Source organism: Nelumbo nucifera, chromosome 8 (genome assembly GCF_055504915.1).
Source record: "Nelumbo nucifera cultivar China Antique chromosome 8, China Antique-T2T, whole genome shotgun sequence".
Lineage (NCBI taxonomy): Eukaryota > Viridiplantae > Streptophyta > Magnoliopsida > Proteales > Nelumbonaceae > Nelumbo > Nelumbo nucifera.
In genome coordinates, this window is record NC_142656.1 from 1,267,887 (window position 1) to 1,281,621 (window position 13,735).

Here is a 13,735-nt window from a genome sequence, read left to right on the forward strand (position 1 = left end):
AAGTAGCGGATCAGAGACCTGAGCCTCTCCGTTGTCATTAAGGAAGGGCCAAAGGTATCAAGCTCCCTCCCCCTGGAAGTAGACGCCATGTCGCTAGAGGCCTCCCGAGCCTCCGAGATCTGCTCCCAGGCTCCTCCCGAGCTTAAGGGAGCATCATCATCCTAGCTATCGCCCCTGCGATAGGTATGGCGTGGGTACCCAGACATGGCTGATAGCAATTGGGACTCACCAGAGCAGACTGAGGAAGTCGAGTAGACTAGGCGAAGTACGCGATTGGTGGCACGTCTTCCATAATTAAGGTAGTCACAGCCGCACAACGTTTGGAGTTAAAGGCCACCTCAGCACGTTTTCAGAATCCGAAAAGTCAGAGAAGTCAAAGGATCTCTTGATTCCCGCAAATGCATTTAATGGGAATAGTCAATCAAGTTTGAATTTCGGTCAAATCAGTCCATCGTGCTACATAAACTCCCCGCGCTAAGCCGATACTCTTAGCTCGAGGAGTGGGGGGCAATTGATGAAGGATGATTTGACCCAACCTATGAAACGACGACACGTGGACACTGACTCAGTGTAAGCGACAGCTCAGCATTGCGGTCCAGTACAAATAAGTAATGGGCCCATAGAGCAGCTCGCTACATTGTAGCATGCAAAAGGAGGAGCTCGCCACAATGCGAGCTCCGGGTTCCCCGAGCTACCTCTAAAGGGACATTCCGAGGCAACTTTATCTTGCGAGATAAGAAAACCAGCTCGCTCGAGCTCCCAAACTGACAAGTCATCCCGATGACCAATTCTACTAAGGGTACTCTTGAAGTATTCCGAGCTCGCTACAAAGTAGCTCGCGAATGGGCCGCACGAGCATTCCTCAGGAAGCTTTTATTTAACAGGCCGTACCAGTCAGACTGCGCCACGTCCCTTACTGACGACGCAGCCCCTGTCCTTTCGACAGTCTGCACCCACGTCTCTCAGTAGGCGGAGGCGTGCCTGTCACTTTGGAGACGTGTCACTCACCCGGGCAAGGAGTACGTCGCATCGGCCACCTGCGCAGCCCTGGTAGGTAACGATTGTGGCAGGGGACCAGTGGCGGTTATGCCCGATCTCGCAAGAGCGCCCCTATAAAAGCCCTCAGGGCAGAAGAGAAACTTCTTCAGAAAAACCTCTAATCTCTCGAATATAGTGATTAAGTGCGACCTCCACTCTTAGCCTTCGTTTTTTCTTTGCTTCCTATACACAATACTAACTTAAGCATCGGAGTATTCCCACCGGGTAAAATCCCCGGGAATCCTTCCTTTCATCTTCTCAGGTGTCATCCGTTACCAACAAGCAGAGAGTCAGCAGCCAGATAGGAGTGTCTGGATGATGCCCCATCATTTATTATTATTAATTTTCATTTTTTTGCTGCAAGTGTTAAGTGTATACTATTAAAATTTGAAAGTAGGGATTATGTATGCTTTTTAAGTCTGAAGAGGCCATGTTGCATTTTTGCTGTCTCGAAGCCTCAGCTCTTCATCTAGACCGTACGTTCATATGAGATATGATCTGGGTTGGTACGTATTAAAAATGTGTTCGGCTTCAGTCAGGGCAAAGCCGATTCGAGCACCCTTTACTGCTTTGCATTGAGAATATCTCCATATGTTTTATTTTATGAGGAGATATTTTCAATGCAATTGTGAAAATGGCTGTTAGAATGGCATGGGCACAGCTTTGCCCAAATAGAAGCCGATCTCATTAAATATGTGTATATTATTGTAAGGGGTAAGGGCCCCGCACGGCCGCACGTACGTGTGCAAGTAAAATGATGAAAAGATAAAATATATTTAAATTTAAAAGATTTCTTACCGTATTACTTAAAATAAAAATTAAAATATTTTAATTCAATTAATGTAATATCACCTCTTGGGCTAATAATCGTGTTGGCTTAATCAACTAAATAATATGTCACCATCGCCTAGTGTTGCTGATCATAATATCTCTTGGGCGTCTTGCCTTCAAATTCTAGTTAAAAATGTCCCTTCGAGAGGTATTAAATGGATAATTTGGAAATCTCCACCACAAAATTATATAAAAAATAATACTGATGGAGCATGTAAAGGCAACCCAGGTATGGGTGGGGGTGGTGGGGTCATTAGAGATTGCGAAGGAAATTTCATTGATGGCTTCTCTTGTTTCTATGATCATTGTACCTCCTTGGAAGCGGAACTTAAAGCTCTTCTAGATGGTCTTCAACTATATTCAAATCTCAATTTGAATAATATTTTGGCTGAGAGTGATAACATGGTCTTAGTGAACCTCTTAAACTCAGGTTTAATGACTCCTTGGTGTGTGTATTACTAAGTAAAGAAATTTCTTGATTGGCAGCCCAACTTAGGATTTCTTTAAATCATATCTACAGAGAGGCTAATTGTGTGGCAAATTATCTTGCGGATTTTGGAATAGATAGTTCCTCAAACGTCTATTTTTACTCAATCAATCAAATATCCGTACAAGATAGATCTTTAATCCACGAAGATAACTCTGATTTACCAATTCCCATGTGCATGTAATGTTTTTCTTTTCTTTTTCTTTTTTTTTTGTTTTTTTTTGTGGGAAGGTTTTTTTTTTCTTTTTGAGAGTTTAAGGAATGTTCCTTGTATTTTGGGCTTGGGGCAAGGTGGGCTATGTCCTTCCTGCATCTTTTTGATAGTGATTTACTTTTAATAAAATTTTAAGGTGGTTGCTCTTCTACTTGGAGTAAAGTTTGGGGCTAAAAAAAACTAATGTAATATCACATGCTACTCACATGTCCAAATAAGTACTAACCATCATTAATAAAAAGGTATAAATAATAACCACATATAATTCATGGTATTTGGATTTAGTTTTTATGGTCTATACAAAAACTAAGGTAACTATCAGTTTTATATAGTACTAGTGGTGACCTTTGTGATACATAGGATTTGTTAAGCAAAAGTTAAACAAATGGAAATACATAAGAGTATATAATTGTTTTCAATTTTAATTTTTAATAACCAATCCTAACAAACTCGACTAGAATTGGTTGGTTTTCTAATATTTTCATTTGGCATTGGTCTAGCAATTTTCCAACTCGACTAAGTTAGGTCAATTTTGATTTGGCCATTTATAAACCGACTAAAACTAAGTCGACCCAATTATATTTATATATATATATATATATATATAATTAAATATAACTTTTTAATACGGAAAGTGGGAAATTTCCCATATTTCTTAGTCTAAAATATTTTGTATCATAAATTTATTTCTTAATAATACCATTGTGATTTATTAAATTTAAATTTAACTTTTAAGTTTAAATATTTTGAACAAACAAACCAAATCGAAAATAGACCCAAACTGATACAACCTGAGTTGGCGGTTTTTCATTAATGGTCAATCAGTTTTGGGTGGCAAACTCCTGACCTAAACAGGTCAATTTGGTTGGCGAAATAGCCTACAACTGAACTAAACCAATCCTTGAACACTCCTAATTTCACCTAAATTAATGGTCTAATATCAAATAAATAAGAATAGTTTAATCTCCAATCATTACTGAAAATTTATAGCAAAAATACACAATTATTGAAAATAAATATATAATGAAAATACAATTGATATCTAATAAAATGATAATAATTACAAAAATATTGTAAATACTAAAAATATATTAAATTAGTTAATAAATAGTGTAATCTCAATAGTTTAATTTCTATAAATATTAATTAATAAATTATAAAATACATAATTACTAAAAATAAGTTAAAAAATACAATAAATATGATAAATTAAATTTCAAAGGTTAAATAATAGCTGTTTAATCTTTAATAATTATTGACAATTTACTGGTAAATAACAAAACAAAAATAGATTTATAAGTAATTATTGAAAATATATTTATTAAACTACAATAAACAATTACTGAAAAGAAAAGTATTATTTTTTATGTTTAAATATAAATATATAATGAATATACACTATTATTGTAAAATTTGCTACAAATAAATATTATTTTTTTGAAAGATATTTTCTATAATTATTAATTGATATAAGTGAATTTAATTATTTACAAAATTATTTAGTTATTTAAATAATATTGTTATTTAAAATTTTAAAATATTAATATATATTGAATTTAAAATATTAATTATATATTAAATTATTATTAATATGAATATTATGAAATCTATTATAATTATTTTTCTAATTTTAAGAATTTTTTATTCATTAAATAATTTCGTTATTTTAGCTATTTAAGTCATGTTAAATATTTCGTTATTAAAATATTTAAATAATATTTAAAATATTTGAAATTTTTACTATTTGAATTTTATTTATTTTAATGGTATTATGTAATATTAAATAGTTTGTTATATAATTATTTAGCTATTTTTAATGTTTTGTTATTTAAGATATTTAGTTATTGAAAAATTTAAATAATGTTTTATTTTTTAATGTTAATTTTTTATTATTTGAATAACATTTAAATTGAATAATTGATAAAATTATAATTTATATTGTTTCTACATAATTTCATGATGAATTTTGTAAAAATATAGAATTATTACTAATATGAATATTATTAAATCTATTATAATTAATTTTTTATTTGAATAAATATTTTAAAGTTAGTATATAATTTCATTATAATATTTAAATAATTCTAAAATTTTTTAATTGAAACTTTCTTTAGATAGATGTAGTTAAAAAGTGGTGGAGAGGATAAATAGGAATTAGAGATAGTTTAGGAGGGACTCTCTCTCTACTAAATTGGAGATAATTTACTAGAAAAATAGGAGTTAGAGATAATTTAGGAGATAAATAGGACTTAGAGACAATTTAGGAGAAAGTGGTGCCACTTGGCTCAACGTCATAAAAGCAAATCCCTCTTTCTTTATGGTTGTTAGAAATAGTTAAGCCGGTTTATTTCCTTATTGGTTTAATGGGTAATTATGTGGGATTAATAAATAAAAAATTCAAAAAACAGGAAATTAGGAAGGGGGTTTCGAGGAAGGAGAGGTACGGCGATGTGGACTGTCTTTTATATATATAATTTCATTATAATATTTAAATGATTCTGAAATTTTTTAATTTAAACTTTCTTTAAATAGATGTAGATAAAAAGTGGTGGAGAGGATAAATAGGATTTAGAGATAGTTTAGGAGGGACTCTCTCTACTAAATTAGAGATAATTTATGAGAAAAATAGGAGTTAGAGATAATTTAGGAGTAAATAGGACTTAGAGACAATTTAGGAGAAAGTGGTGTCACTTGGCTAAACATTATATATATATATACTAGCAGGCCCTGTGTGATGCATGGAGTTGGACTCAAAGCTTATTGTTTTATGGAGCTATACAACCCGGGGGGTAGGAGTGGCAATTTTCTCCATCCCCACCAAGTACCCAGCCTCCCTGATCAGGTAGAGATGGGATGGAGATTTCCGTAGCGGGGATAAGGTGGGGATGGAATTAATAGAAATACCTGACTGGGGACGGGGAGTGAACTCCACACCCTTCCCCAACCCCGATTATATATTAAACATATGTGTATATATATTTTATTAAATATATAATATCATTTATGTTATTTATAATAGTATATATTTATATATATCAAAATATATTTGAAATATTATTTACATTTTAATGTTTCCTTTATTTTAAATAATACCTTTCTAAAAACAAACTTTTAATTAAAAAAATCAGGGATTCATGTCCCCAATGGGGAAGCCCTCTCTGTTGAGGATCGGGGATGCATGCTATTTACACTAATTAATTTACAACTCGACGTCGGGATGGGGAGTATGATCCCTGCCCAAAATCAGGGATTCATGTTCTCATTGCCATTCCTACCATAGGGGTCATCCCCTAAACCTATAACACCCCCCAAACACATAAATATAGTTTCATTAATTATGGTAATTATAAATGTAGTATCCAATACTTATGAAAATAATTAAAATTTTCCAATTATTTATTTGAAAATTGGAAATTTTATAATTTAAGTTTCACTAAATTAAAAAAATTACTAATTATTGCTCATAAATTATAGTAAATATAAAAATTACTGAAAATGTAAAAATAAATTTATATTTATTGAAATTAATTTTCCACTATAAATTATTGAAAGTTTTTAATTATTGTTTGATAATATCATTAAATATTAATAAATTGACCAAAATTACTAAAAATATGAATAACTACTTATTGCTAAAAATTACTAACTTTTAATTATTAAATTTGTATTTATTAATATTTTAATTAATTGTTAACTTTTTAGTAATTATTGATTTCAACAATTAATTTTCAAAAAAATCTGAAATTAAACTACCAAAATCAGTAATTTTCAGCAAGTAACTCTTAGTAATTAAAATTTTCAATTTACCAAAATTACAAAAAATTATAGTTTAGGTGTTGATATTTACTAAATAATATTGAATAATATCAGTAATTATTGAAACTATAAAAAATATTTCACAATTTAATTTAACTATCCAAATTAGTTTACCCATGTTTTTGGTTTTTAGATGGTTTATAATACACATCAAGAGGTGTTTTACGAGGAATTTAATATGGGAGAGATTGTTTAGGAGAAATTTTAGGAGGGGGTTGGCTAAGTGATTGAGAACATGAGAGAGAGATAGACCTGGCAAAAAGTTGACCAGCCCGCAAATCCGACCCAACCCAACCCGAAAAAACAGGGTTAGGGTCTCATATTCAGCTACTCGAATGTGAAAATGACCTGACCAGAAAAAACTGGGTTGGGTTGGGTTGGGTTGGGTCATGGGTCAACCCATTGACCCGATTATCAAGTCTAATTGGGATTATTTTTGCATTGTTAGAAGTTTCCACTCTTTAATTTTTTTTCTATTTAGTATTTACTTTTTATTGTTTACTCTTTAAATTGTTAAATGTTCAAGTTTTTTATTTTATATTTAGAATTTTGAGGTTAATTCTTTTAATTTTGACTTTTTTCATGTAATTTTTCTTTATTTTTTTTAAATTCAATTATTTTTTGGGATGACCCAAATTGACCCATGGGTCAAACCCAACCCGAACATTTAAGGTTAGGGTCTAGCATTTGCCCCAAAATACCTTGACCCAACCCGAACCTGATCCACCCAACCCAATTGCCAGGTCTAGAGAAAGAATTGGAGTGGCACTCTAGTGTAGAAGAGAGGGTTGTCACGTGGCTACATGAAAATGTTAGAAGGGGTAAGGGAGAAAGGAGAGAGGTTTAAGGAGAGAAGAGAGAATGGGGGAATGGGAGAAAAAGAGGGCTGCTGATGTGGGACCCAATCACTTTATAATATAGCATAGATAGATAGATAGATAGATAGATAGATAGATAGATAGATAGATAGATATCTCTGTAATCATCCAAAGGGACCTGTTTTAACCATGAGACTGGGTCCCACCCACCATGTATGAGATGTGTGATATAAGATTATATTTGTAGAGGGTTGGAATGTATTTTATTGGCAGGTGATTCGGACTCTCCTATAATTGGCTTGGATGATGATAATGAGATTTACTTTGGAAATAAATACATTTGACTCCCACCCTTCACAATACACGTGTATGTTTGGCTTCATTGGTTTTTGGATAAATAATCATTTATATAGGAAGATTTCTCCTTTTTAAGAGAATAATTGATCATACGAATGGGCCAATAATGGGTCAAGTTATGGGCTAAAGTCTCACAAATTTAACATTCTATCCATCGAAGTAGACCTGTTCATGGGCCGGGCCGGGCCAGGCTTTTACTATGTATTAACAAATTTTTTTAAGGCTCGAGCCCGAGCCCGGCCCTCATAAAAAGCCCGAAGCCCGAGCCTGAGCCCGGGCCCGAAATTTAGCCTATATTATTATTATTATTAATGTTGAAGCAGCTGAATAAAGAGAGAGATAGATTGAAATTATAAAAAAAAATAATATATATATATATATATACATATTAAATTATAAACATATATTTTAATAAATATTATATTATTTATATATTTTATATAATATATAAAATACATATTATATATTTTATAAAATATATAATACTGAGTCGGGCCGGGCTTTTTTGACAAATCCCGAGCCCGGCCCGAAACACAGTCAGGCTTACTGTGTTAAGCCCGAGGTCAGGCCCGCGGGCCTAATTATATGACCAAGCCTGGCCGGGGTGCGGGCCGGGCCGTCGGGCTACCCGGCCCATGAACAGGTCTACATTGAAGGACATATTTTGATAACAAAGATAAACAGTAGAAAAGAAAAGACCATGCATCCACGCTTAAAATCATTTTGTTAAGAACTATTACACTCACAAGATTAAGCTACGTCTAGTTCTATATTGATCTCTCCAACTACAAATCATTGAGTCCATCTGTCCATGGGTCCCAGCGGCAAGGCCAATCGTCATTGTGTTTGGTTGTGAATAAAACGAGAAGAAAAATGAAAAAATAAAATAAAATACAAAAAAGGAGATTCCCCTCACTCTCCATTATTGGTTTTCACTTTTCTTTTAGCTTTCCGAGAGAGAAAACAATATACATCAAAGAGAAATTGCACCTTCCTATTTTGTGTAAACTTGTTTTCCAATTTGTTATTTTTGTGGGGGCAAAACCAAGGAAAGTCAATTTCTTTCAATTTAAATTCTTCTTTACATCCAAACACAACATTACAGTTTTTCTTCATTTATTTGTTTGAATGATGCAAAACAAAGTTTTTACCAGTGTGGGATGAGATATTTTCTTCCTCTTTCTGTATGTAGAATAAAGAAATAGAGCTCAAGGAAAAATGGAAATTCCACCTTCCAGCCAATCAAATACCAAATGGCAAATTCTCTCTCCTTTAATTTATCTCAATTTGGAAGGAGTATAAATACAAATATATACATACAAAATATAAAATGTAAGATTTTGTACTCTATAAATTTGTATTTGTACTCCTTAAAAATATACTATCGTTCATATATCTCTTTATCTGAAATAGCTTAAAAAAATCATGTCATCTCATTAACCACTCCTTGATTTCTTGCCAACTCAAAGATTTAAATAAACAAAATAAAAATCAAGATAAATGGATCAAAAAACGAGCTTTTCCCCTTTTATATAGTCAATAAAACGACAAAGAACAGAAACGCAGATTCGAGTTGGAGGCCCATCATTCTATCACGGGTAGATAAAACGCATACCTCCTTCCATTGGGTATGAATCTGCAACCACCAACACTTCCAACACTGTCCCAACAGGCCCATGCAGCCCCATATTGGAAATATTTCTTGGGATTCATGGTAAGATATTTAATGTGTGGCTGCAACGGCAGCTTGGGATGTTGTTGGATCATGTGTCGATAGCTGATCTGACCGTGACCGCCCTGCCATTAGTCATATTGCTTTCTCCGTGAACCACGAAATAGAAACATCCAAATCAGTAAGCCTCTTCCTCACATATAGTGGAGATTGGAGAATAGCCTAGCATTTCCATCAGGTAGCCAAAATAGAACCAAGCATCAATTTGGTTTCGATTTTGCGGCATTTACAACTCCTCATTATTGTGGGCTCGGATCTGCTACCTACGAGCTACTTTCCTGTGGTGATATTCCCTATGTACTATTACATTCAAAGCATGGTTAATTCAATTTTCCTGTTTTCATGGGCCGAGTCATCCCTCAAAGAAAATGCAAAAAAATGAGTTCTATTATTCTGGTTTCTGAAAGCAACAAAACAAAATTTATTTAAGCTCAGTTTAAAAGGAATATAAATACAAATATATAGAGTGCAAATAGGCTCCATTTGGAAGGTGTACAAATACAAATATGTAGAGTGCAAAATCTTGTATTTTATATTATCTTGTATTTATTTATACTATACATATTTCAAACTGAACCTTAGAAAAATTAGAAACATGCCTTTCTCTTTATGGGGCCCATTTTGAATCTACTACAGAATGCGAGAAATTTGAAATAACCAAGAGCATCATCATATCAAATTTTCCGTTTTGAAAACAGAAGAGAGAAAAGCTCAAAATTAGATCCTTTTGTAGGAGTCAAGGGCTGTGTTTCCATAATCAACACGTTGAAGTTCACTAAAAAGAATTTTTTTTTTATTTTTTTTTGTTAATGATGCATTATCAAAAATAAGAAAAACAAAAACATAGTGTTCATGTGTCAATGTCAAAATTTGAATAGACCCTGTCCAAAGAAAGCATTGTAAAACCGAGCCCAATCATAAACAGGTATTCTCGAGCATGATTCATCCAAACTGTTGAATTTTACGATCTTTTTCTTTTCCTTTTTATCAGAAAAAAAAAATCAAAAACACGTGAATTCAGATGTCTTTCAGATATTATAGCATTTAGATTTTCAAAAAATCCAACTGCATCCAGAGAATAGAAAATCAAAAAAGAAAAAAGAGAGAGAGAGAGAGAGAGGAAATTCTGGCTATTGAGAGTGTAGAACCACACAGATATTTTTTTGTTCTCTTGAAATTCGGAGGATTTTTTACAAGTAATCAGATATCAAATTCGATCTTACCAAACACCACCAAAATCCAGATGCTTAATTGTAGGTATAAGGAAGCATTAATTTGGTAGATGTAGGCGTAGTCTGCTGCAAAGGAGTAAAGTATAATTTTGATTGGTGTTGCCAGGATCATATAAAAAGAAGTAACTATCAATAATTTAGGACATATAAAAAGCAATTATTTCTTCCAAGGGAAGAGCAAAATTGCAGAGATGAAGACTGAGCAAAACGTTTCAGATTCTGAATCAGAACCACACTGGTAGTGGTGATTATTTTTATCCCATCCTTATAATATTGGTATTGGGCCTAGGTTTTGCATTCAGGCCCGTTTAAATTAACACTTTTTGAAAGTTTGAATATTGCAGTGATACATTTGATAGTTCGAATACTAACTTCAACACCACCCCAAAGTTGAGGGAAAGTAGAATTTTCCCTTTAATTAACACGAAACCGGATCTGGATTCTGGTACGAACTCTCGGTAAGTACCAAGTACACTGATACTCAAGTCTGAATAAGTTCCTCGTCCCTGTTAAACACGTGTTCACAAGATAACGACGTTTGAACCTCCAAAAGTTGTCAAATTTAGCCACATCAGACCATGGGCGACTCGCTGTACTTGACCCAATAGGAAAAGGGGTTTTCCTATTAGCAGAATTGTTTGGTCACGTGTTGGATTACGTGGCCCACATTAGCAGAATAGCAGAATAGCAGTATAGCAGCAGTAACCCGAACTCTGTTGCCACGTGAAAGATTCGTTGGTCGTGTACAGTACACTCCTACTCACACTGAAGACTGAACTCTGAACGACCCGACTATAAGCCCGAAATAATCCAACAAATCAACCAGTAGAAGTAGAATGGCAGTTCTGTAATTGCGTATTGCTTATCCTCTACGCACTTGCGTGGTACGTTGGGACTGGCCAGTGGCCACTGGGTTGATATATATAATAATAAGACGAGTGACGACCAACCCTAGCTATGCAGTAATCAGTACGAGTATGCTCTTCAGTCTTCACTTCACTCCGGTCCCCCTGCTTCAAACTTGAAACTTGAAAGAGTTGGAGACGTCTCCTCTCCTCTTTTCGAATCAGCACTCAGCAGTCGCCTATCTCCACTCGATCGTTCAGTTAGTTTTTCTTTCTCCTCTAAAAACCAGTAGCCAGTAGCAATGGTGTTTCCATTCTTCTCTTTCATTACATTTCTGGTTTTCTTCCTCTGTTTCTCCTCTGCGACATTTTACGGGGCTGCAACGACAAAATCCGGTGCTAAACAAGATCTCGTCCGTTCATCATGCATCCATGCCAGTTACCCAAACCTCTGCCTTCGAACTCTCTCCTCCTACGCTGGCTCCGCTAACACCCCCAATGATCTCGCCCAAGCCGCCGTAACCATCAGCCTCGGTCGTGCTCGAAGCGTTTCCTTGTATCTCGCCCGACTCCAAAAGCTTCACAATGGGAGCAAAAGGCAGCAAGGTGCAGTGAGTGACTGCGTCGAGCAGTTATCCGACTCGGTTGACGAGTTGCAGCAAACGCTTTCAGAGCTTCGGCACCTTCGCCGCGGAACATTCCGGGAGCAGATGAGTAACGCCCAGACGTGGGTCAGCGCTGCTTTGACAAATGAAGACACGTGTCTTGATGGATTTCAGAACGTTGATGGGAAGGTGAAATCCGATGTGAAGCAGAAGATCAACAATGTAGCCAGGATTACGAGTAATGCACTCTATTTTATTAATCTTCTCGACGAGACCCCTGCAAGGGCTGTCGTTGATCCTTGAAAATGGACGGGTTTGATTTCAATTCTATGTGTGATATATAGGCAGATATATATATATATATATACAATTGTACGTGTACGGAGACGGAGTTGTTATAAGTTTTTCCGGTATCGTAGTCGGCGTACCCCCCTGGAGGCCTGAACTAATAAAAAAAGGGATGTATGGAATCATGAATGTTTGGTTTTGATTTTTGATTTATGATTTTTATGAATGAATGATCAAGTGTAGCAAAACGTACCATTATGTTTTGTCTTGGCATCGATCAATCCAAAGAATTGATGTTGCAGTTGCAGGCCCCGAGTCCCTGACCCTCGCACCGACATTCATTCAATCGCAAATTCGCAATGCAATGTTAAGACTTAAGAATGGTGGGGCCCCACAAGCCACATGTGGTGTGGTGTCGTGTCCCACTCTCGAGTTCGTTTTATGCTGGGGGTTATTATAACTACAAAACATGCTTAAAAGTTCAAAATACAAAATGCATCAGCCCTGCCGACAGTCTTTGTTAGGAGATTTTGGAAGCTTGTCGATTCTGATTCAGAAGATGTTTGGCACCAGTGTTTTTGTTTTCTTTTTTTTTTTTTTTTATTGTATTGCATGTTCACAGTTAGCCACATCATAGTGGAAAAATGTATGCTTGGTGTTCATTTTGTACAAAAATGAAATTTGATCCTGCATAGATGCATCGGGAACATCAGTTTGACGTTGGGGTATGTGATTGAGCGGGTTGGCCAATTAGCCGTATTGGATTTGGGCTATTAAATGACCCATTTTAAAATGAGTTAGAATTTGCAATGACTCGGAATTGAAACCGCTTTGGCCATTGGATTTTGGGTTAGTGGTTTCAATGGATGACCTGTTTTAATTTAAAAAAAAAAATTATCAAAACCATATCCAGGTTGTACGTATCACCAGTTTGACCACCTGGGTCAGCAAACTGACCAATGGCCAAAGAACATTTTAAGGGTAAAATGGTTGTCTAGATAATTCCCAAGCCGAACAGTCCAACAGTCTGGGTCAATGATGGTTCAAAAACACTGGGATTTTGTGAATCTTGTCCCAACCTAGAGTGGATATGAACCATATATGGTTTGGCTGTAAAACATGTTTGGATCTGAATGTCTTTATTAGACCTAATATCTTATATATTAGATTAGCTGCTGGTATGCTATTATGGCTTCAAGTACTAGATTGTAACTGCTTATAAATCTCAATATTTCGTATTATAAGTCTTCACTTCATTATGATGATGATGGTGACGCTAAATTTTTATATGAAATATGGAATTAGTAAATTTAAAAATGTGTCAGATTTATAACCAAACCCAACTCAATTAACGCATTCTGTGGATTATATATGGTTGAGATCTGATTTCTGCCAACTGCCATGTTAAGCTGGATCAGATATGGATCTTGCCTATTGGATCCAGATCCAAGTAGGAATGTCAGCTAGGTGAG

General features: G+C 34.8%; 1 protein-coding gene across 1 annotated transcript; it reads left to right on the plus strand.

Annotated features, from left to right (window-relative positions):
• Positions 1 to 11,459: 11,459 nt before the first annotated feature.
• Positions 11,460 to 12,521, plus strand: LOC104600486 (pectinesterase inhibitor 3-like). The gene has a single exon (XM_010263443.3). The coding sequence runs from the start codon at positions 11,673 to 11,675 to the stop codon at positions 12,276 to 12,278; it is 606 nt and encodes a 201-aa protein (XP_010261745.1). The 5' UTR covers positions 11,460 to 11,672; the 3' UTR covers positions 12,279 to 12,521.
• Positions 12,522 to 13,735: the final 1,214 nt, after the last annotated feature.

Bases quoted from the DNA above. Each gene is read 5' to 3' on its own strand.
- LOC104600486 (XM_010263443.3), top strand. From the start codon at position 11,673: ATGGTGTTTCCATTCTTCTCTTTCATTACATTTCTGGTTTTCTTCCTC.